The 21654-nt window shown below is 40.4% G+C and overlaps 1 protein-coding gene across 1 annotated transcript in view; it reads left to right on the forward strand.

Annotated features, from left to right (window-relative positions):
* Positions 1-5945, forward strand: part of AMMECR1 (AMMECR nuclear protein 1) — a 105275-nt gene extending 99330 nt beyond the window's left edge. The window contains exon 6 of the mRNA XM_016198259.2: positions 1586-5945. Coding sequence (XP_016053745.2) covers positions 1586-1700 — 115 coding nt within the window. The 3' untranslated portion in view covers positions 1701-5945. The remainder of the gene's footprint in view (positions 1-1585) is intronic.
* The last annotated feature ends 15709 nt before the right edge of the window (positions 5946-21654 follow it).

The following is a 21654-nucleotide window of genomic DNA, read 5'->3' on the forward strand; positions in this document are numbered from 1 at the left end:
ATTTGAAGCTGGACTTTAAAAATAGGTAGAATATTTGACAGGCAGAGAGCAGGGGAGAAAAGAGATTAATTAAAGGGAACTTTGTGAGTCAATACATGTAGGTGGCTTAGTACCGAGCAAGTTCTGAGGAATGTTCAATAGTCCAATTTGGCTGGTCTTTTAGTGTACATATAGAAGGTGGTCATTTGAGGAAAATATGGCAAAGAAGATAGTTTGGGTCAGATCATAAGGGTCTTGAGTTCCAGGCTGAGAAGTTCAGACCTGATTCTATAGGCAATTGGTAGCCATTGAAGGGTTTTAAACTGATGGATTTGGGGAGGTATAAATTAGAATTGGAAGCAGGAAAATTAGTTAGAAGACATTGCTATTATCTAAGAATCTCTGGCAGCAACCCATATGGGGTGAATTGGGAACCTTAACAAGAGCTGTGGCAGTCAGATGGAAGAAAGGAGGGAACAGATAAGAAAATATTGTGAAAAAAAATGAAAGGACTTAGTCATCTTTCAGAAGTAGGAAAGAAGAACAAATCAAGGCTTTACTCCAGATAAAAGGGACCAAGGTGATCCCTTCAACCAAGAGAGGAACCGCAAGAGGAGAGTCAGGTTTATGCATTGATACTGGATTTCCGGTGTTTCCTGGGATATCTGTATATTAACATCCAGTAGGTTACTGAGTCTGCGTGTGTAGAGCTCATGGACAGAGGTGGTGATTAGGGATCATCTGTAAAAAGCACATAGTTGGAGCTATGAGGATAGGGTTCATTGAACAAGAACAGAGCATAGGGTCGAAAGGACTGAAGGTAGAAACATAGGAAAATCCTACAAGGCAGGAGTAGGATGAGTAGTCATAAGGAGCAGTCTGAGAGGCATGGGGATAACCAGGGGAATGTGGAGTTGTAGAACCCATGGCACAAGAGAACTTCAAAAAGGGAGTGCTAAGCAGTACCATAATGGAGGTGTCAAGCAAGAGGAGTGGCCTTCTGAAAGAGCAGTGTCCCTGGAAGAGTGACAGCGGAAGTCAAGATACACTGAGCTGAGGAGTATTGTGAGATGAGAAAATACACATTACTCTTGAGAAGTCTGCCAATGAAAAAGGTAGAGATGAGGGAAAAGGGAATTTGAGATACCAGGATTAAGAAAAGGTTTTCATTGTTACTGTTTTTACTTAATGGCAAGACTTGAGTAGATGTGTGCAGAGGGGAAAGGAATGGTAAAGAGGGAGCAATGGATGATCCCAGAAAAAAAAAAAAGTAGTCAAGTGAGTGAGTTGCATACATGATGGTAACAGGTTGGCTTTTTTCTGTTCCTTACTGTTAGCAAGCTGGGCATCAGAGGGCAATAAAATTTGTAGAACAATTTAAACAAGGAGTAGTAGATTGGAAAGAGCACTGGACTCAGACTCTGGATTCCTGGGCTCTGATCTCAGCTTTGCTAATTATTAGCTGCATGACACTGGGCAAGTCACTGGTCTTCTCTGGGCTTCTGTTTCCTGACCTATAAAATTATCTCCAAAGTCCCTCCTAGTTCTGACACTGTCATGTCACCTATTTCTTGTTAACGTTGTCTCTCCCCTGACTTTCTTTCAGGTACCGCAGTGAAAAGATGACCCTGAGCTATGCTGAATACCTTGCTCATCGCCAGCATCATCATTTCCAAAATGGCATTGGGCATCCCCTTCCACCATACAACCATTATTCCTGACACTGAGCCGCACAACCAGTCACTGGGCCTCTCTGCAGACCTCTTCCCAGGAGACCCTACCCCTTCTTGGTCTAGCTATCTCTTTTACTGTACCATTTTATGATGATAGTTTCCGTTGCCATGGTGAAACTTCGACATAGTCAATTAAGATCATCATGGTAACGGGTAGGAAAATGGCATTTGTTAAGAAGATCTTGTTTTATTATTTTAGTTCACCAATTTTTTTTTGCAGCATATATCATTTTGGGGGATTTCTTTCCTTACAATATTATGTAGAATTTTACTTTGCTATGTCAATCAGATTTCTATCTCTGTCCATCTTGCCTTTCTTTCCTGTCTTCTTTCCTTCATTCTTCTCTTCCTTCCTTTTTTTTTTTTTTTCTTTTCACTGTGGATGGAAGAAATTGTGCAGTTTTTAAGGATTTTATTTAGATTTTTCTTCAGTTTTCCTCAGTAAGATAGATACTTTTTCATAGCTGAGTTTGAGAGTAATTCATATGAAATTCAGGTATTTGTGTATTACTCTTGAATTTGTCTAAAATTAATTTTGCCATGGAGCTTAGTATGTGGGTCTCCACTGCTTAAGTATATGTTTTTACCATGGTTAAAATATATGAACTTTAGTTCTCATATAAAACATTTGAAGGTCCATGATAGGGCTTGTCACAGAGAGTGAGAAATCATTTATGCCTATTGTGCTGGTTATCATAGGAGAGACTGCCTCATCACTTTATAGAACCAACTTACAAACTAAAACAGTTTTAAGAAAGTACAAACTACCTTTCAAATATGCTATAGGAATCATTTTGAAAAGCAACAAATATCAGGAAGAGAGCAGATATAGATTTTAGTGCCTTTGAGAAGAATATAGTTAAGTGGAATTAAGAGGGATTAGAAAAAAGGCAATTTAGAGAAATATTCTTGTAAAAATTTATTGTTTCTATGTTGTAAAACAACAGATTAGACAAATTCTTTACTCAAGTATTTTTTTAAGCTGAAAGAATTATTTTGAGCAAATAACCAAAAAGAGACATGTGTCTATTATGTATTCATTTAAATTTGTGAGCTTTACTTTTCAATATGTTGTGATTGGCCAGGGACAATTTTAGCTACTGTTTAAAGAAATGGAAAGATACCTAGTGAAACAAAAGTTCATATATGCCATGATTTCAGATGTTTGTAATGGGGACAATACTGGAGTTTTAGAAATACTATAAAATTGCTTGAATCTCTTTCTGCACTACATACTTTTGATAGAAACACATTTACTATGTTGATGCTATGTTACACCTGTAAAAATGGAATTGGCATTTAGATATGATGTAGTTGTTAGAGCCGAGATCATTTGCAGGACTACTCTTGCCATGATACAAAGAGAATTTCCTAATGTCAATAGGAGGTCTGTATGTGTATCCCCAGGAAAAATGACAGAGGATTTTGGAGAAAGATTACCTTCATTTTATGGTAGTAAATATATGTGTGTGTGTATATGTGTGTGTGTGTGTATATATATATATAAATATTTTTTTCAAACAGGAAACCAATATATCAAGTGATGAATTTAAGTATGGTGCAGAATATATAGTTTAAAAGTATGAAATGTCACTGAATATCAAATTGCATAGCTTATACATATAGTTGCTGTGACAAGTGACAGACTGCTAGTTCAGAATTCAAAAACCCTTTTCTAGTTTGTGAGATAATTAGCTAAATTCATTGTGGCAAAGCAAACTGTTTTAGTTTTTGATGAGAGTTCATAGAAGTTTGTTGGTATTCCTTCATCCACAGCATCCGTTGTTGAAACAACCATTTTCAGTTGTGATGCCTTAACTAAGAAGCCAATTGTTGGCTTGAATTGCAATCTCGGTAGCCAGTTCCATTGAACCTAGAGATTAGTCAGACAATGCTAGCTGTTGGGTTTTAGAACAGGGATTTTGAGTCCTTTCATTTCTACTTGGGAGCATTTTGGAGCAGATTAGTCTTTCAGTATAAAAACAAGTGGCTACCTGATGGAAACTTTTTCTTGCCCTTATAGGGAAACTGAGCACAAGCTGAATGATATTGTCTGCTGCAAAAAAATTAAATAAAACAAACTGAGGAGAGACAAAAGCGACCAATATTGATCCATCTTATCCATCATCTCAGTTCCAGGCTCCTCGTCCTGGTTGAGCTCATGGTTAGAAGTTTTTTCTAAAGAAAAGATCTATTACATACATATTTGTATGTATACATATACTTATACATACATACATATGTGTGTTTATCTATTTAACGGTGCTAATCAATCTTGAGCAGGTCACGTGACTGGTCATGCGGACTCTAAAATCATATCAGATTTTTAAAATTCTTGATATATGCAGATATTATACAGATTTTCTTATCAGTGTAATAATGTTATACTGAAGAAATAACCATCCTGCAGGCTTCAGAGGACTCAGTCAGCAATATTTCCCACCATGGCTTGGGGGAAAAGGATAGTTTTGTCTCCTTTTGTATTCAAATTAATGCACAGTGCATTTTTGTCTCTAAGTAGCTGTTGACTAAAAGACTGTGTAGTGTAAAGGGTGTTCTACAAACTGTAATGGCGTGCTTCAAAGAAACAAATGCTAGACCCTTTCACCTTTTGTCATATATTACAAAATGTTAAATATGTGGTTTGAATTAACTTTGAACATGTTGAAATATGTAGCATGTGTTTTGAACTCTGACAAAGATTCTAATTGCACAGGTTGTGTTCTAGCCAGTTGTGGTTTATTTGTTCAGAAACACAAATGTGAATTGCACTCGTCATCAGTATATTGTATAAGTTCAGTGATCTTTAAACAGCTCAGACGTAATACTTGAACTTCATTTGAGTAGCACAAAGTTTACATAGCCCCCTTTTAAATGTTAATTAGTTCCATTTATGTTTTTCATTTTCAAATACAACTGGGTATTTTTCCTCTTGGAAAATAGTACGCATTTTACTTTGGTATGTAGCAAAAGGCTTCCATTTCTGGAAGGGTTTTCTTGTCCTTAGACAAGGTCAGCCAGCCAGGTACCAGATTCTAAAAGAACAATTGTCCCCACCCCCCTCATTAAGTGGCCTTCTGACTGCACGACAATGTGCTACCCTTTCCAGTCTCCCCTACCTTGAGAGGTCAGTGTAATTGATGGAGGAAGTGCAAGGCTTGCTCTTTTCCCCCCAACCCACTTAAAGAATTACAAGATTTTCAGTCCCGTGCATACAGTCCCAATGCCCAGCACACCAGGAGTTTGTATACTGGCCTCTTTTCATGTTTTCAAATGTGCAGGAAATTTGAAACTGTCATCTGGAATAGGTTCCATCTCTTACGTGTGTTAGATCAAACCAAAGAAGCCCCCAGCCATGCCCAAATGCTGCTCCAAAAGCCTGCCTTGCAGTCCTTACAAAAACCTTGCAGGATTCAATGTGTTAACTTTTTTATTTTTGTACAGTTTCTAAGTGATTTTTGCTAGTGATGTTAAATTGAATTAAGTTTATTTGGGGGTGTGAGCACGTCCTCCATTTAAATAAACTGGTGACTTTCCTTTTACTTTTAAAAATGGAAACCTGTTGTGTGCCTCTCAATTTAAGGGTTTCTGATTACATTATTCTTAAGACCAGCATTGATCCTTTATATACAAAGATACATTTTCCTTGTTTTTTATTACTGTTTCAGAAGAAAATAAACCTTTTATTTTGCTCTGGACCCAGTAACTGCGCTGGTACATAGACGCACTGAGAAAACACTTTTGTAACCACCTCTGACCGTTTTTGTATATCAAAGTTGATTACTTTTGAAATATTTGGATCTAGTTTCTAAGTTATTTTAGTGTTTTATATGTTCCCCAAAATCACTTTGAATCGGTCACCAGCATAATGAGTTTTTGGTGATGCCATGGTGAGACTTGTAATGAGCAAAAGCTACCTGGTGTAGCTTTTTTCCTTCTTTCTTAGGAACTTGTTTTTTGATTACAGTTAGACATCACAGATTACCTGAAACCTCTTCAAGTATAACTAGATCCTCCTTCCTTCCACATTTAATTGCTTAATAGTTGGAAGAAACTATTGGAAATGGGCATTTTACATGACATGTATGGCTTTAAAATATTAAAAAGGAGCAAAAAGTAAAATGAGAAGGTTTATGTGGGTCTGTAAGGTATGGCTGTGGAAAGATATTGTAGTAGTTTTGACACTATTGTTATTACTTTAAAATCATTTACCCAATAAAATGTTAAAACTGAGTTACCATTTGTTGTTTATTCTTTACCTGCCTCATAGGATGTTGGTCTCGTAGGTACTTCTTACTAAAACACAGTGGAAGACTTTGAAATAATATACTTTGGAACTGGCACTGATTTCTTTCCAAACTAGCACTTGGAATACCTCACCTGCCTGAAGCTGCTCCCTGCCATATGATTTGCCTTTTTCGTCTTGCCTAGTCCTGAATCCTGGGTTGGTGGGATAGTGTAGTCTTTATTGGACAGTCTACCCTGGTCACAAATCTAAGACAAACATCCAACTTGAATTTCTGGAGCAGCTTAGCTATGCTTATGCCCGCTCAAAATTTCTTTCAAATCAGTGTTTTCTTGGTTGTTTCCCCTGTATAAGCTGGTACAGGGCAGCAGCAGTGCCATTCAGTGAAACCATCTGATAAAGTAGGAAGCCTTTTTCTTTTGCAGTCAAGGCTTTGCCATTTTTCTCACTACGGTTCAGAACCTGAAAATGCCCAAGATATGGCCACTCAGAGCTGGTACACATTCATACACACACTAGTCATACCACACAGTTACACTTATTTCCTGTTTTCTAGCTCCGGAACGTGATGAGATGAACTCTATTCCCAACTTGAGCTTGGGGAAAATGTCTGAATATATGGTAGGGCAACTGGTGCTCCTGACCTTCAAGGGCCAGAGAAGAGTTTGCAGCAAGAAAGAAATCTCTTCCTGGGTTACGACTATCAGCTGCTGCCTTATCTCTCTATGGAAAGGCTACCAAGGCCATTGTTGAAATACTTTGGCTTTTTCTAAATCATTTGCTGTCTCAGTTTCATCATGCATATTTCAGGATTAATTGCTAGTGAGTATAGGCAGGGCAATTTTCTCTTACATTGCCCCAAAGCCCCATTTCCCGTGTGAATTTGATGACACGCGCTTATGTCAATCACAGTGACTAAAAACAGCCATCTCAGATCCTAGACTACGATTGTGGTTTGAATACTCCATTAAGGCAGCCATCTGCTCAAGGTTTACCCAGTTTCATCATTTATGTTTAATGATACATGGGATTTTAAAAATGATTTAGACAATATTAATAGGTTCAGGTAGAAGGAAGTAATTTAATGAGTCCACAGCATTCATATTTATAGCATTAGTGCTTAACTCAATGGTCTGGACAGATTTCAATTTCAGTAACCACACTGTACCTATCTAAATTCTTCCCAGGTTTTCAGCATTTCCTCTTTAGATTCCATGCCCCACTAGGCACCTTTTAAAGAGCTCACTGCTTCAGAGGGTAAGCATGGCTGTGTGGGATGAGACGGTTGCTCTCTGTTCATGGAAAGTACTATCATATCCAAGGAGTCCTATTGGTGTGAGCTGGGGAAAGTCTGCTGTGAGGAAATCATACCTGGATTCAGAGCTGCCAGTCAGGAGAGTCAGTAAATGACTGCCCATTCAGAGAATGTCCGGAGATCTCCCACCTTGTGCAGCTCTGACTGCATGAGCTGAGACAAGTGTAGATTTGGGCTAAGCTCTGATGGCTTCCCACCTCTTGGCCCAGACTTTTCACCTGCAGGAGGAATAGTTTAGTGGGAGGGCACAACTGAAGCAGGCCTTGGGCATGCTGCTTTGTCCACTACATTAAAAAGCCTTTCATGATCCTGTAGCTCATGGTACAATCTCCTGTTCCAAACCCCAAGCCTGTTGAAAGAAATCTTTCAAGAATCAGGAAACTGCCTTAAGTTGTAAGCACTGTTCTGAAGCCAGCCGAACTCCTTATCCCAAGAACTTGATTACAACTGTGTTTAAAATGACTCTTAATATAATAACTTCAGAGTGTATTGACTGTATCTCAAATTGTTTAAATAGACTGACCCAGAGGGCTGGTGGAGGGCATGCGCTTTATATAAACAAACACCTGCACTTGTTGATTTCCATCATGACTGATGATAGCATTAGTTCAGAGAGAGGTTAGATGTAGGATGCGCTAAGTCTGGAGCATGCACTGGGTGGCTGGGCAGTGGCTGCATTACGTGCCTCTGTGCCCAGCTGCCTGCCCTGATGTCCTTGAGCTCATGCTCCCATTCTAAAAGGACACAGGCAAGTCACAAGGGACTGGTAATTTGTTCATCCTTTAGTCTCCATGGTGGAAGAACATCTTTGCTTTGTAATCAAAATTTGAGTTGGCCCCTCAATGTTAAAAATATGAAATTAGATGCAGTATCTCATTGTTATAAAGCACAAACATACAATAATTACTTATAAAGTTAATGAGAACGATGTGGCTGTTCTGATGACTATAAAAATTTATAACTGGGATGATAGATGACAATTGCAGTTATAGTCTTCATTTATTTCTGTATTCTGTTTTGCCTGTACAACAGCAAGAAGGTCCTGATTTGCACAGAGAAGAGGTGATATCTCTCTTGTATAGTTTTATGAGAGTGGGTATGTGTATATAGGCCTAAATTGTAAAATTGCAGTGCACTCACCCTCCTGAGACCTGAGAAGGCCTACAAGAAGTTCAGGCAAGAGAAGCATCACTCCTGACGTTTCAACAGAAATGAGTCAACCTGATTGTTCTTGCTAACCCATTGGTGGTCTTCGATTGTCATTCTGAATGTTATACATGAGGTGTTTCTGTTAGGTGTGTTTTCAGTTTTTATTACAGTTTGTAAATATACATTTTAACCACATGCATTTTTTAAATCAAATGTTTATGGAAACTTGGATCAGTTCCAACAGAATGCCAGATCCCACCAGACAATCTGAAAACCACTGCTAGAGCCCCTACATGCCTAGTTATTTTGAGAGCCTTTGGCAAGCCGTCATTTCATCTTTTCCATTTTGGCCTTTTCCTCCCAAATGTCAGGCTCAACGTGATCCATCAATATTTATTGAGTGCCTGTACCCCCAGAGTCACGGCAGCATGCTTGGTTTCAGAATGAATATAGTAGTATAATTTTGTAACACAGATTAACAGTCTAAGCTAAGCATTGTGAGGGACATACAAGTTAGGTCTAGTTGGGAAAAGTCATTCACATTAGGGCCCAGGCAACATTGACCTGGCTTTACAGGGTTTGCCTAGATGGCTTCTAGAGTGGCATTAGAGCAGGATTGTGGCTGCCCCTGTTGGGAAATGGCCTTTCTTTGGTCCTTCAACATATCGGCAGCAAAAACCACCCCACTTTGGGCATGGACATGGTTTGGTGAGTGGAGGAGATTGTTTCTGTTCTTACAATGTGGCTGCCTTACTCCCTACCTCAAGGGGATGTGCAAGGTGGTTGAGAGAGAAATTACGTGATTGTATAAGCAACAGATTTATGTATATGCAGAATGGTACTTGGTGGCTGAAAGTCGTGTTTCTTACTGAGAAGCTGCTCTCTAAAGGGCATCAGGCCCTCCCATGACCAGCAGAGAGAGAAGAGCACAGGTAGATACTAGGCACTTTGCTCTAAGAAGCTGACTTGAGGCTTAAGGAGAAGAAAGTTTATAGCACGCCTACTGGTTTGAAAAATAGCGCAGGGGAATCTGTTCATGGGGTAGGAGGAGAGAAAGGTTAATAGGGGTAGATCACCCAGAGAGGGAAATCAGAGTAACTTTCTGATCACCTGGTACCTAAGAAAGGACAGGAAGGCAGTATTAAATGTGGTATTGTAAAACAGGAAACACCACCAGCACACAATAGAATGTTTAAATCACATTTTAACTGACAGGAAACTGCTGAGAGGTGTAGCTATTGCCTGAACATGGCAGATTTGAAACTAGGAGTTGTAATAGTTCCTTTTCATCAAACTAGCATTTCCATCTAAATGGTATTCTGGATTGATCCAAGGTTACCATGTGTATCAACATATGTAAGTGGATTTGTGTGTATTAGTATAGGAGACAGAGCCGTCCGGACAGCTGGATGGGGTAATCATATTCCCCACTGCCACACAATCCTGGCAGAGTAGAAAGGGTATGTTGCAGACTGGAAAGTGTGGGAAACCCCCATCTTTTTTGAAGGACAGTAATAGTGTGAGTAATGCAAACATTTTCCTAAACTTTCTCTACTTCAAACATCCAAATGAATTCCAGGAACTCTGCATGGACACATTGCCACCCTGCTGGCATAGGCCTCAGCAATGGCCCCTTTCCCACAATTGTGGTCAGGGACAGTGGTGGGTGGCCACAGTGACCTCTGTATATGAAACCATGCCCCTTGGTGACTTGGTTCTTGTTTATCTGGCCTAGCATATGTGGTCCCTTGTACTCATTCATGAATGATGGAATTTAAAATGGGAACAAGCTGTTACTCTGGTTATTCAAACAGGATGGGATTGTTCATGGGTAGATGGGCCTAATCGGCCAGCCCCTTACTACCCCACTTGGGTTTGTACCATTCCAGAAGAATCTATGGCCTCGAAGAAGGTCAAATAGAAATTCCTAACAGTCAGCCCTAGGCTGGGAAAGGGCAGGCAGGCAACATCCTTTGGCTTAGAGAAGGTTACAGAGTGAGTCCAGCAAGTGGGGCTCACAGGGCACTTAAAAGTTAAAAAGAAACTCCTTTCTTCCCACCTCCTTTTTTTGACATTTTTGTTTATTGAGGTGAAATTCACATAACATACAATTAACCACTTTAAAGCATGCAATTCAGTGTTATTGGGTGTATTCACAATATCATGCAACCACAGGCTCTCTCTAGTTTTAAAACTTTTTCATCACTTCATAAAAACACCCCATCCCCATTAAGAGGCCACTCCGCATTCCTCCCTTGCCCATCCCCTAAATAACCTCTAATCTTTCTGTCTCTCTGAATTTGCTTAATCTGGATATATCATACAATTAGAGTCATACAATGAGTCATCTTTTGTCACTGGCTTCTTTTACATAGCATGTTTCTTTTCAAGGTTCATCCAAGTTGTAGCATGTTTCAGTACTTCATTCATTTTTATGGTTGAAGAATATTTCATCGTATGTATATACCACAGTTTGCTTATCCATTCATCCATTGATGGACATTGGGCTGTTTCAACCATTTGGTTCTTATGAATAATGCTACTATAAACATTTGTGTCTGTCTGTGGATATATGTTTTCATTTCTCTTGGGCATGGAATTACTGAGCCATATGGTAATTCTGTTTAGTTTTTTAAGGAACCGTCAAACTGTTTCCATAGGGCCTGTATGCACCATTTTAAAAACATTCCCACCAGTAGTATATGAAGTTTCCAATTTCTCCACACCCTCACCAATATTTGCTATTATCTGTCTTTTTGGTTGTAGTCATCCTAGTGGGTGTGAAATAGAATCACATTGGGGTTTTGAATTGCATTTCTTTAATCACCAGTGATGTTGAATATCTTATGTGTTTATTGATCTTTTGGAGAAATGTTTATTCAAGTCTGTTGCCCAGTTTTTTATTGGGTTGTTTGTCTTTTTGTTGTTGAATTGTAAGATTTAAAATATATATGTTCAAGATATTAAGCCCTTATCAGGTAAATTATTTGAAAATAGTTTTGTAGTTAGCCTTTTTCACATCCTTGATAATGTACTATGATGAACAAAAGTTTTTAATTTTTGTGAAGTCCAATTTATCTATTTTTTTGTTGTTGTTGCTCTTGTTTTAGGTGTAAAATCTGAGAATCCATTGCCAAGTCCTATATCATAAAAATTTATTCCTATATTTATTTTCTTTGCATAGTTTTAGCCCTTAAATTTAGTTTGTTGACCTATTTTGAGTTAATTTTTGTGTGGTGTGAGGTTGGAGTTCAACTTCATTTTTTTTAAATGTGGTTATTCATTTGTCCCAATATCATTCATTGAAAAGACTGTTCTTTCTCCCACTGAATGGTGTTGGCACCCTGGTTGAAAATCAATTCACCACAGAGGTTTGGGTTTATTTCTGGAGTCTCAGTTCTATTTTATTGATCTACATGTCTATCTTTCTGCAAGTACAACCTGTTTTGATTACTCTAGTTTATAGTAAGTTTTGAAAATGGGAAGTTTGAGTCTTCCTGCCTTGCTTTGTTTTCTCACTATTGTTTGAGCTACTCAAGAATACTTGAGATTCCTTATAAATTTGACAATTAGCTTTTCCATTTCTGAAAAAAACAATTGCAATTTTTATAGGGATTGCATTGAATCTGTAGATCACTTTACGTACTACAGTCATGCTCCACATAACAATGGGGAAACATTTGGACAAAACCATCCTTAGGCCATTTCATCATTATGTGAACATCATAGAGTGCACTTACAAAAATCTAGGTAGTGTAGCCTACTATACAAGGAAGCTATATGGTATACCACCGATGTATATGTACTCGGTCATTGACTGAAACTTCCATCGTTATGCAGCACATAACTGCATTGGCATCTTAACAATATTAAGTCTTACAATCCATGAGCATGAGCTGTGTTTCCATTTATTTAAATCCAATTTCTTTCAGAAATATTTTGTAATCTTCAATGTATGCTTATAGGCTAGCCTAAATTTATTCCTAGGTATTTTATTCTTTTGGATGCTTTTCTAAATAGAATTGTTTTCTTAACTTCCTCTTCAGATTGCTCATTGGCATATAGAAATACAACTAATTTTTGTTTGTTGATCTTATATGCTGAAACTATTTATTTATTAGCTCTAGTAGTGTTTTGTGAGTGTATTCAATGGTATTATTTTCTGTGTGTGTGCATTCAATGGTAATACCATTCAATACATATATGTGTGTGGGGGCAAAAGTAGGTTTATAGTTGTTCATATGGAAAATAATACAGTAATTAATAAGTAATAATACAAGAATAAGCTCTGTTTTGTGTGCTCACAACTGTAAACCTACTTTTGCCTCCCCTTATAATCATCTGTGATTATATAGTTTTACTTTTTCCTTCCCAATTTGGACATCTTTGATTTCTTTCTCTTGCCTAATAGCAGAGGTGAAAGTAGACATTCTTGTCTTGTTTCTGATCTAAGGGGGAAAACTTACAGTCTTTCATCAATGAGTATGATGTTAGCTGTGGGTTTTACATGTTAAGGAACTTGCCTTCTATTCCTAGCTTGCTAAGAGTTTACATCATGAGAGAGTGTTGACTTTTGTCAAATGCTTTTTCTGTATCTATTGAAAGGATCATTTCCCCCCTGTGTTCTATTAATGTGGTGTACTGCATTAGTTAATTATCTTACATTGAATCACCCTTATATATCTGGGATAAATCTCACTTGATCATGGTGTATAATACTTTTAATGTGCTGTTGGATTCAGTTTGCTGATATTTTGTTGAGGATTTTTGTGTCTATACTCCTCAAGGATAGTGGTTTTTTGCTTGTAGTATCTTTGGCTTTGGTATCAAGGCAATGCTGGCCTTATAGAATGTATTAATGTCCCTCCCTCTTCTATTTTTCGAAGAGTTTGACTAGATTAGTGTTAAATCTTTGCATGTTTGGTAGAACTCACCAATGGACCCTGTTAGTTGGGAGGTTTTTTGTTTGGGTATTTTTTGGTTTTGTTTTTCCTTTTAGAGAGATTGGAAGGGAGGGAGGAAGGGAGAGAGAGAGAGAGAGAGACATCAGAATCAGAGAAACATCAATGTGAGAGAGACACATTGATTGGCTGCCTCCCACACACACCCTGACCAGGGCTGGGGATCAAACCTGCAATCCAGGTATGTGCCCTTGATTGGGAATTGAAGCCTCTACTCTTCAATACCTCGGCCGACTCTCTAACTACTAAGCAACACCAGCCAGGCCAGTGGGAGGTTTTTTGATTACTGATTCAAAGTTTACTTGTTATAGGTCTGTTCAGATTTTCTATTTTCTAGAGTCAGTTTTGGTAATTTGTGTTTTTCTAGGGACTTGTCCATTTCATCAAGACTATCTAATTTGTTGGCATACAACTGCTTATAATATTCTCTTATAATCCTTTTAATTTTTGTAAGGTTGGTGGCAACATCCCTGCTTTCATTTCCAATTTTAGTTATTTGTGTCTTCTTTTTTCTTAATGAGTCTAAAGATCTTTCAATTTTGTTGATCTTTTTAAAGAACCAACTATTTGTTTCATTGATTCTATTTTTTTTTCTTTATTTCACTTATCTCTGCTATAATCTTTATTGTTTCCTTCCTTCTCTTGGCTTTAAGTTTAGTTTGCTCTTCTTTTTCTAGTTTGTCAAAGTGTAGAGTTAGGACAATGATTTCAGAGCTTCCTTTTTAATGTAGGTGTTTACAGCTATAAATTTAACTCTGAGCACCACTTTCACTATATCACATAAGTTTTTGTATACTGTATTTTCATTTTCATTAATCTCAAAGCATTTTATAATTTTCCTAATGCTTTTTTCTTTGGTTAAGAGTATGTTGTTTAATTTCCTCATATTGAAATTGTACGTATATGTTTATAATTGTTATATCTTCTTGATAAATTGATACTTTTATCAATAAAAAATGTCCTTCTTTGTCTCCTATAACAATTTTTTCACTTAAAGTATATTTGTCTGGTATTATTTAACCATCCCAGCTCTCTTTTGGTTACTACTCTTTCCATCTGTTCACATTCAACCTATTTGTGTCTTTGTGTTTAAATTGAGTCTCTTGTAAACAGCATGTAGTTAAATCATGCCTTTTTAAAATCCATTTTGCCCATATCTGTCCTTTTTTTTTAAGTTTCTATGTATTTTTAAATTTTCACCTGAGCACATTTTCACTTATTTTTAAAAAGAGAGGAAGTGAGAGAGAGAGAGAGAGAGGAGAGAGAGGTGAGAAAGAAACATTGATCAGCTGCCTCCCGTACCTGCCCTGCCCCGCAGCCTTTTTGTTGTATGGGATGTCATTCTGACCATCTGAGCCACCAGACCGGGCTTCGATATCTGTTTTTTAATTGATGAGTTTAACCATTTAGATTTGAAGTGATTACTGATAATGAAAGACTTTTTTCTGTCATTGTGCTATTTGTTTTCTAAATGTCATATCTTTTTTGTTCCTCAGTTCTTCTAATAATGCATTCTTTTGTGTTTGTTGGATTTTTTTCAAATGCACCATTTTTATTTCCTCTTCATTTCCTGTTTCTGTATGTTTTATTTATTTTCTTAGTGGTTACCATGGAGATTGTAATTAACATCCTAAATTTATAACAAACTAGTTTGATCACCTTTTGCTTTTCTTCTTTCTCTTCCTTTTACATAAACTATAATTTTAGAGCAGTTTTTTTGCTCAAGGCAAAGTTGAGCAAAAATACAGTTTACATACGCTCCCTGTCCACTGCCTCTCCCCACACAGCCTCCCTTACAATCAACATCCCACATCAGAGTGGTACATTTGTTGCAATTGACCAACCTACATTGATACACTATTATCATCCAAAGTCCATGGTTTACATTAGAGGTCACTCTTGATATTGTACACTGTAAGGGTTTTAAGAAATGTATAATGAAATGTATTCATCATTATAATATCATATAGAGCAGTTTCACTGCCCTAGAAATCACCTGTGATTCACCTAATCATCCTTCCCTCCCCACCAGCCTTGGCAACCACTGATCTTGATCACCCCTTTTTAATAATTATAATAGACAACATTTAGTGAGTGCATATGGGAGCTAAGAACCATGTGATACACTTTCAACAGCTTTATGAATTTCCCATTTTATAGAATAAGAAATGAGTTCAAAGAGGCTGCCAGTTATCAAAGGTCACCAGCTGCAAAGTGGCAGAGCCAGAATTCAAACCAAGTTTGTCAGGCTCCAGAGACTGAACTTTTTATAGTTCACTCTACTGTCTTGATAGGATGAGGATAATGGTGACAATGGTGGTAGCACTGGTGGTGGTAATGGCGATAGTAGTGGCATCTAACATTTATGTAAACAGTTCTTACAATATGCCAAGCACAGTGCTAAGTGCTTTATCTATTCAATCCTCACAGCAGATCTATGAAGTAGACATTATTATTATTGCCATTTTATATATGAGCAAACTGAGGCTCCGAGAAGTTAAATATTAGCGTGCTTCAAATGCACAGAGTCTACTTAGTGAAGGCTAGTGACTATATTGGAGACTTCATTTTGACCATCCACTGTCTCTCTGTAGGGCTGGAGATGGCAAAAACACAGGACAAGGTGTTTCCCAGAAAACTGATTAGTTGATTTGATTCTTTTTTTCTAAATCCTCCCCAAGGATATGTTTTTATTGATTTTAGAGAGAGAGGAAGGGATATATAGAGAGAAACATTGGTATAAGAGAGGAACATCTATCAGTTGCCTCCTGTACACACCCTGACCAGGGATCAAACTTGCAACCTAGGTATGTGCCCTGATTGGGAATTGAACCTGCAATGTTTTGGTGCACAGGACGATACCCAACCAACTGAGCCACTTGGCCCAATCTGGTTTGATATATGAAGTCAAAAATCCAGAGACTTAAACTTGTTATTTGATTCTCTGTTACATAATGGCACATGAGGTCTGACAGCACTGCTCTCAAGGGCAGCAGACTCTGTCCTTGCCTGTCCAGCCTTAGTTACTGTCTTTCTTGTCACAGGAGGAATGCCCTCAGGTTTCTGGGTACACAACTAGGGCTCAGAAATAGCCCCCTAATCAGCCTCATCAGCTTTGAAGGAAGCCGCTGAAGGAGGGGCCTAAGTAGGCCAACACTTTAACCCAGTTACATGAAGGCAGCTGTAATCTGGGCTGATCATGTCTTGCTAAGCTCTTGGTAGGGGTGGGAGAGGCTTGGGGGGGGGGGGGGGAGTGTGTCCAAAAAACTGCTTCCTGTGTCCGTGTCCCTGGATCTCACTGGAGTCTCTCCTTCCCCTTCTGGAAGAGTTTGGCCTAAAGGCTGCAAGGGCCAAGCTTAATTAGAGTGTCTGGCAGGACTGAAGGAAGGTTGGTGGTAATTTCCAACTGCAGTGAACGTCCACGGCTTAGGCTACCCTTGGTTAAGGTGGTGTTTTCTTTAAAAGGCTCACTAACTAACACTTCTTACATCTTATTGGAAGAGCTGAGGAAATCATTGTCTTCCTCTGTGTGGGCCAGACAGTCACTCACATCAACCTAGGGAGTTTGGGTTAGGCTGGGCTCCTTTCCCTCACTCCCCTCCTAGCTCACCTCTGGCAATAACTAGCCCTGGGGGCTTCCCAGGGAAGCAGGCTGAGATGTCTGGTTAGGCTGTGGCTGGGAAATAAAGAAACCAGAGCTGTTGGGGATGGCTGGCCTGGTTTGTCTGGCTCCCTCCCCAACTCTCTTTCTGGCTTCCTCCACCCTCCATCTCTCCACTGTAGTTGGCATGATAGGTTTCCCTATGCAGGTGCACTCTGCCTCCTTCCTCTCATGTCCCACAGACCATCTGCCCCAAGAGAAAACTCAACAAAGTGGGCCCCCTTCTGGTCAAGAAGTAGAAAGCTTGCCTGGCCTGAGTAAAAGCTGGCAGAGAAGAGGACAGAGTGTTGAAATAAAATGAGGCTATATTCTAAAAATTTGTTTATAAGTTTTTCCAAATGGGTTTTCTCTAGCCAGGAGGGTGATTCTCATGGGGAAAAGGAAGAGGAAACAAAGTTAATGGTCATGGAATTTCAGCGACTCTAAGATGCCTCAGATTGTAAAATATCCACTTCCTTATGTACCAGGGAAAGAGAAAAATAAGTTGCTGATTAAAGTACATCATGCTATTGCTTATACAATGCATCCTAAATTTAGAGATATTAAAATGTAAAAAAAAAAAAAAAAGTGTCTTAGAGTCAGTGAAGTACAAAAGAAAATTCCTCGAAAGTGAGGTATCACCTCTCCTCCAGACCCCATAGACCCCAACCACATGGGGCACATTAAGGCTCAGTGGATGAGTGTAGTCAAAACCACAACTAACCTCTGGGCTCTAAGAGCAAGCACAGTAGAACCCCCTTACACTAGACAGAACTTGGTCATTTAGAAAGCCTTCTCACACCCATATCTCACTGGATGTCTCACAGCTGCCCTGAAGTTCAGAGAGATATGACTTGACCAAGGGCACTCAGGACTTAAGAGGGGACAGAGAACTAGAACTGCAGGCCCCAATGAAATTACTTACAGATCCTCCATGAACAAAGCAATAAAATTGGTTTTGTTCTGGGTGAAACAAGGAAAAAGGCCAGAAGAACCCCAAACACCCATCCCTCACCCATCCCTCATCCCAAGGGGCCTCCAAGACAGATCACCAGGCTCCCTGAAGCTCTGAGGAACAATTTCCAAACATGTGCAGTAAGGGGGCTTCAACTGTATTGGTAATATTATTTTCCTCAAGCTGGACTTAGATAATATTCTTTATACCTTTTGTTATGTCTTAAAATTTTCATTAAAAACAAAACCACACTGCTGGAGATGGTCAGTTCAAAGAGATGACTCAAAACCTGGAAACTTAAAGTAAAAACAAAACAAAATAAGTTTTTTTTTTTAAATTACTGGCTGGGGTGAAGCTTGGGCATTGAATCTGTCTTTAAAGTTCCTCAAGTAGTTTCAATATTAAGGAAAATTTATGAGCCCCTGTATGAATGTTATCTTGTCAGCTCCAACATTCCAGAAATCTGAGGGTATGTCCTGGAGTGCACAGGAAGGGCCCTCCATTTTCAGGGAGCAATTGGAGAGCCCAGGGTCTTTGTAAAAATGTAACAGCAAAGGAATTGGGGGTCCTGGGAACTACGGAGAAAGAAGGCGCAGCTGAAGGAACAGTAAAAGCAGGCTATACCTCTGCAAGCCCTTGGATAGAGAGGAAAGGTAGAAGAGACCAGGGAGAACTGGTCATCGGAGCAGAGGTATGGCTGGGGATGGGTCCTTGGAAAGAACACCTATGGAGCTCTGCTATGGGCCCAGTCCCCTATCAGAGATATATCAAGGAAGCATCACTTCCTTGCTAGGACTTGCCTTGTGAGACACAGAAGCTACTGGCTGGCTGAGATGTAGGAGAAGCTGCACAGAAGTTAGGAAGTCAGCTATGAAGGACAAAGCCGTTTGGGTCATGCAACAGGAATAGCCTTCCTTACTGCCTCCCTGGGAGATACTTAAACCCCTTTACCAAGCAGCTCAGATATCCCAGATGTACAATCTAGATGCTGGGCAAATGCTGACTGGGAGAGGGGAGGGTACAAGCAGTAACAGAGTCCTTGGTTTTGGATTAGGCCAGCCTTGTCTGCTGTCAAGCTTAGCAAACCACATATTCTTTGAAAAAGCCATTGCATTTGTCAAACTGACATCTGTGTATCTCTGTTCTTCCACTGGCTTTGGCAAATAAACCAGGCAAAGGGGGAAATTCACTGGGGGATCAGATAGTAACCATCCCAAGCTGCTTCCTACCCCTCCAAGGTGTAGGTGAAGCATTCCAGGGGCTGGCGGGGCTTTTGTTATGCGAACACCAACTCTGAGTGCCCCAGGAAATGGAGGGGTGACTGTGGTGGGGATGAGCCAAGAATATGGAAAAGCAGATGGATAATGCCTTCCTCACTTTCTACCCAGAGGTCTGGGGAAGAGTCAGGGGGAACTGATATTGTCTCAGTTCTCTTCCATTCCAGCATTGCCACCTCATCCAGGATCCCAACCACAGAGAGAAGGCAGAGAAGCAGGATGGTTCCCTCAGAAAGGAGATTCAGAGGCTAGAGCTTGAGGTGCCTGGGCAAACAAAGGCACACAGCCTGTGCAGAACTCACAGGACAGGCAATAGTTATGTGGCCAAGGACTCTCCCTCAGGTAACAATGGTGCCTCCCAGGATTTTGTAGCACTCCGAGATAAAATCATTGCTTACAATCACCTTCTATGGAGCAGGTCCTGTGCCAGAGGAAGGAGAATAAATCAGACCCTACCCTGCCCTCACGGAGCTCATGGAGCTCAACATCCATAGAGTAAGAGAAAGCCTTAAGGAATTACACAATTGGGGGCAAATGACAGCCTAGGAGTGAGTACTAGGTGCTGTGGGAGCCAGGTGGAGAGGAATCTAATGTGAAACTAGGGCTCATGGAAGACTGTGCACAAGAGCTGACCCTTGAGCTGAGGCCTTTGGACGAGAAGGGAGAGTGAGGAGCTGAGAAAACAGCACAAAGAGAAAGGCAAGGGAGCTGGAAATGGTATGGCAAGAATAAATGGAATATGTAGACCTGGAGCAAAGGGTCTCTCCCTGTGTATGGTTTATGGGGAGGGAGGGTGCTGGGGATGAGGAGATGAAGCCTAGGTGTTTACAGGGGCCAGGGAAATGATACAGTCAGCTTTGCATTTGAAAGGCCTTTGCCAGCAGAAGGGGAAAAGACTGGAGCAGAGACAAAGGTAGAAGCACTAGCCCTCAGAAGAGGGAGGGCATGGCTCAGGTCATTGGTATTTAGCTCTTCTCATTGGCCCAATTTTCATCCCCTCCATCCAACATCCTCTTTCTTTCCTTCTTCCTGGGCCAGCTCTAGCCTGGACCCTCGCACCAACACCGCCCCCCCCCCCCCACACACACATTCCTATGCCTTTCAGCTCTGTTCTAAGGTTCACCAGGCTCAGGCTTGCTGGCAGCAGAAAAAACTATGGGCTTGACTCCTCTGTATCATGCAGTCATGGGTCTCCCCTTCCTCTCTCTTACCTTCCACATCATTTCTTGGCTCTCCTCCAGGATTTCCTCCCATCTCTTTCAGGGCTGGGTCCTATACACAAGGTCTGCCCAGTAACCCCAACAGCCCAAACAGGCCATGAAGTCTGGGGGTGAGTGTAAGGCACATGGGTTTTGGAGTCTAACAGACTGGCTTTCACAACCCAGCTTCTCCATTTATTAGCTCTGTCAGGTGGGGAGAGAATTACTGGTCAACTCACTGCTTTTGTGGGGGTCACAGGATGTACTGTGTGTGGAGGGACTTAGCATCATACCTGGCACATGGCGGTAGTTACTGTTTTGTAGATGGAGAACCTGGTGTGGCAAGAGAACAAATGACTTGCCTTACCTGGTGGTTTTGTGGTCCAGGATTGCAGGGCCCTGCCTCATTGATAGCCTGGGTGCCCAACTACTCATCAATGGGGAGATCCACTAGCACTGGGTGCCACTTCGGCTAGCTCTGTCCCTACTAAAAGCAGCAGTACCAGTAAAACACCAAGGAGGGCCTCCATCTGGTATAAAGGCAAGCTGGGCTAATCACACTCACCATGGGCTGGTCAGCAGGCAGCCTTGGACAGGCAGGTCTGACTGTTCCCAAACTGCAGGGTTTTGTTTTTTTAATATGTTTTTATTGATTTTTTTAGATAGAGGAAGGGAGAGGGAGAGAGAGATAGAAACATCAATGAGAGAAATACATCAATCCACTGCCTCCTGCACACCTCCTACAGGGGATAAAGCAGGGTTATCTTGTTCACTTCTCCCCATAGGCCATTCTGTCCTGTGCTGAGTGCAGGTCTGTGTGGAACAGTGCTAGCTCAGAGCCAGCCCTCAGGTAACTTGGGATGAGTGAGCCTAAACACCTTGGTTTCAAAATTACCTTATCCAACTCAGACATCCAGCCTGGCCCCATTCGCCAGGGGCCCAGTGAACCCAGGAGATAAGCCCTGCTAAGAGCCAAATACTCCCTGGGTCCCAGGCAGCTCTGGCAGAAGTAGGCAGCACATGGGAATTCAAGTCCACATGTCCTGCAACTCGACTTCCAGGGCAAAGCTGTGCTAAGAGTACCAACTGCTGTTTGGTGGTTTTCTCCATAGTGTGGGGGACCAAAGGGCCCTTTTGTCTACTTTTCAAAGCAGAGGGCCTTCTGAGAGGGTTTTGGGAAGCAAGGCTAAGACTCTTGGG

This window comes from Miniopterus natalensis, chromosome X, assembly GCF_054644295.1.
Source record: "Miniopterus natalensis isolate mMinNat1 chromosome X, mMinNat1.hap1, whole genome shotgun sequence".
Lineage (NCBI taxonomy): Eukaryota > Metazoa > Chordata > Mammalia > Chiroptera > Miniopteridae > Miniopterus > Miniopterus natalensis.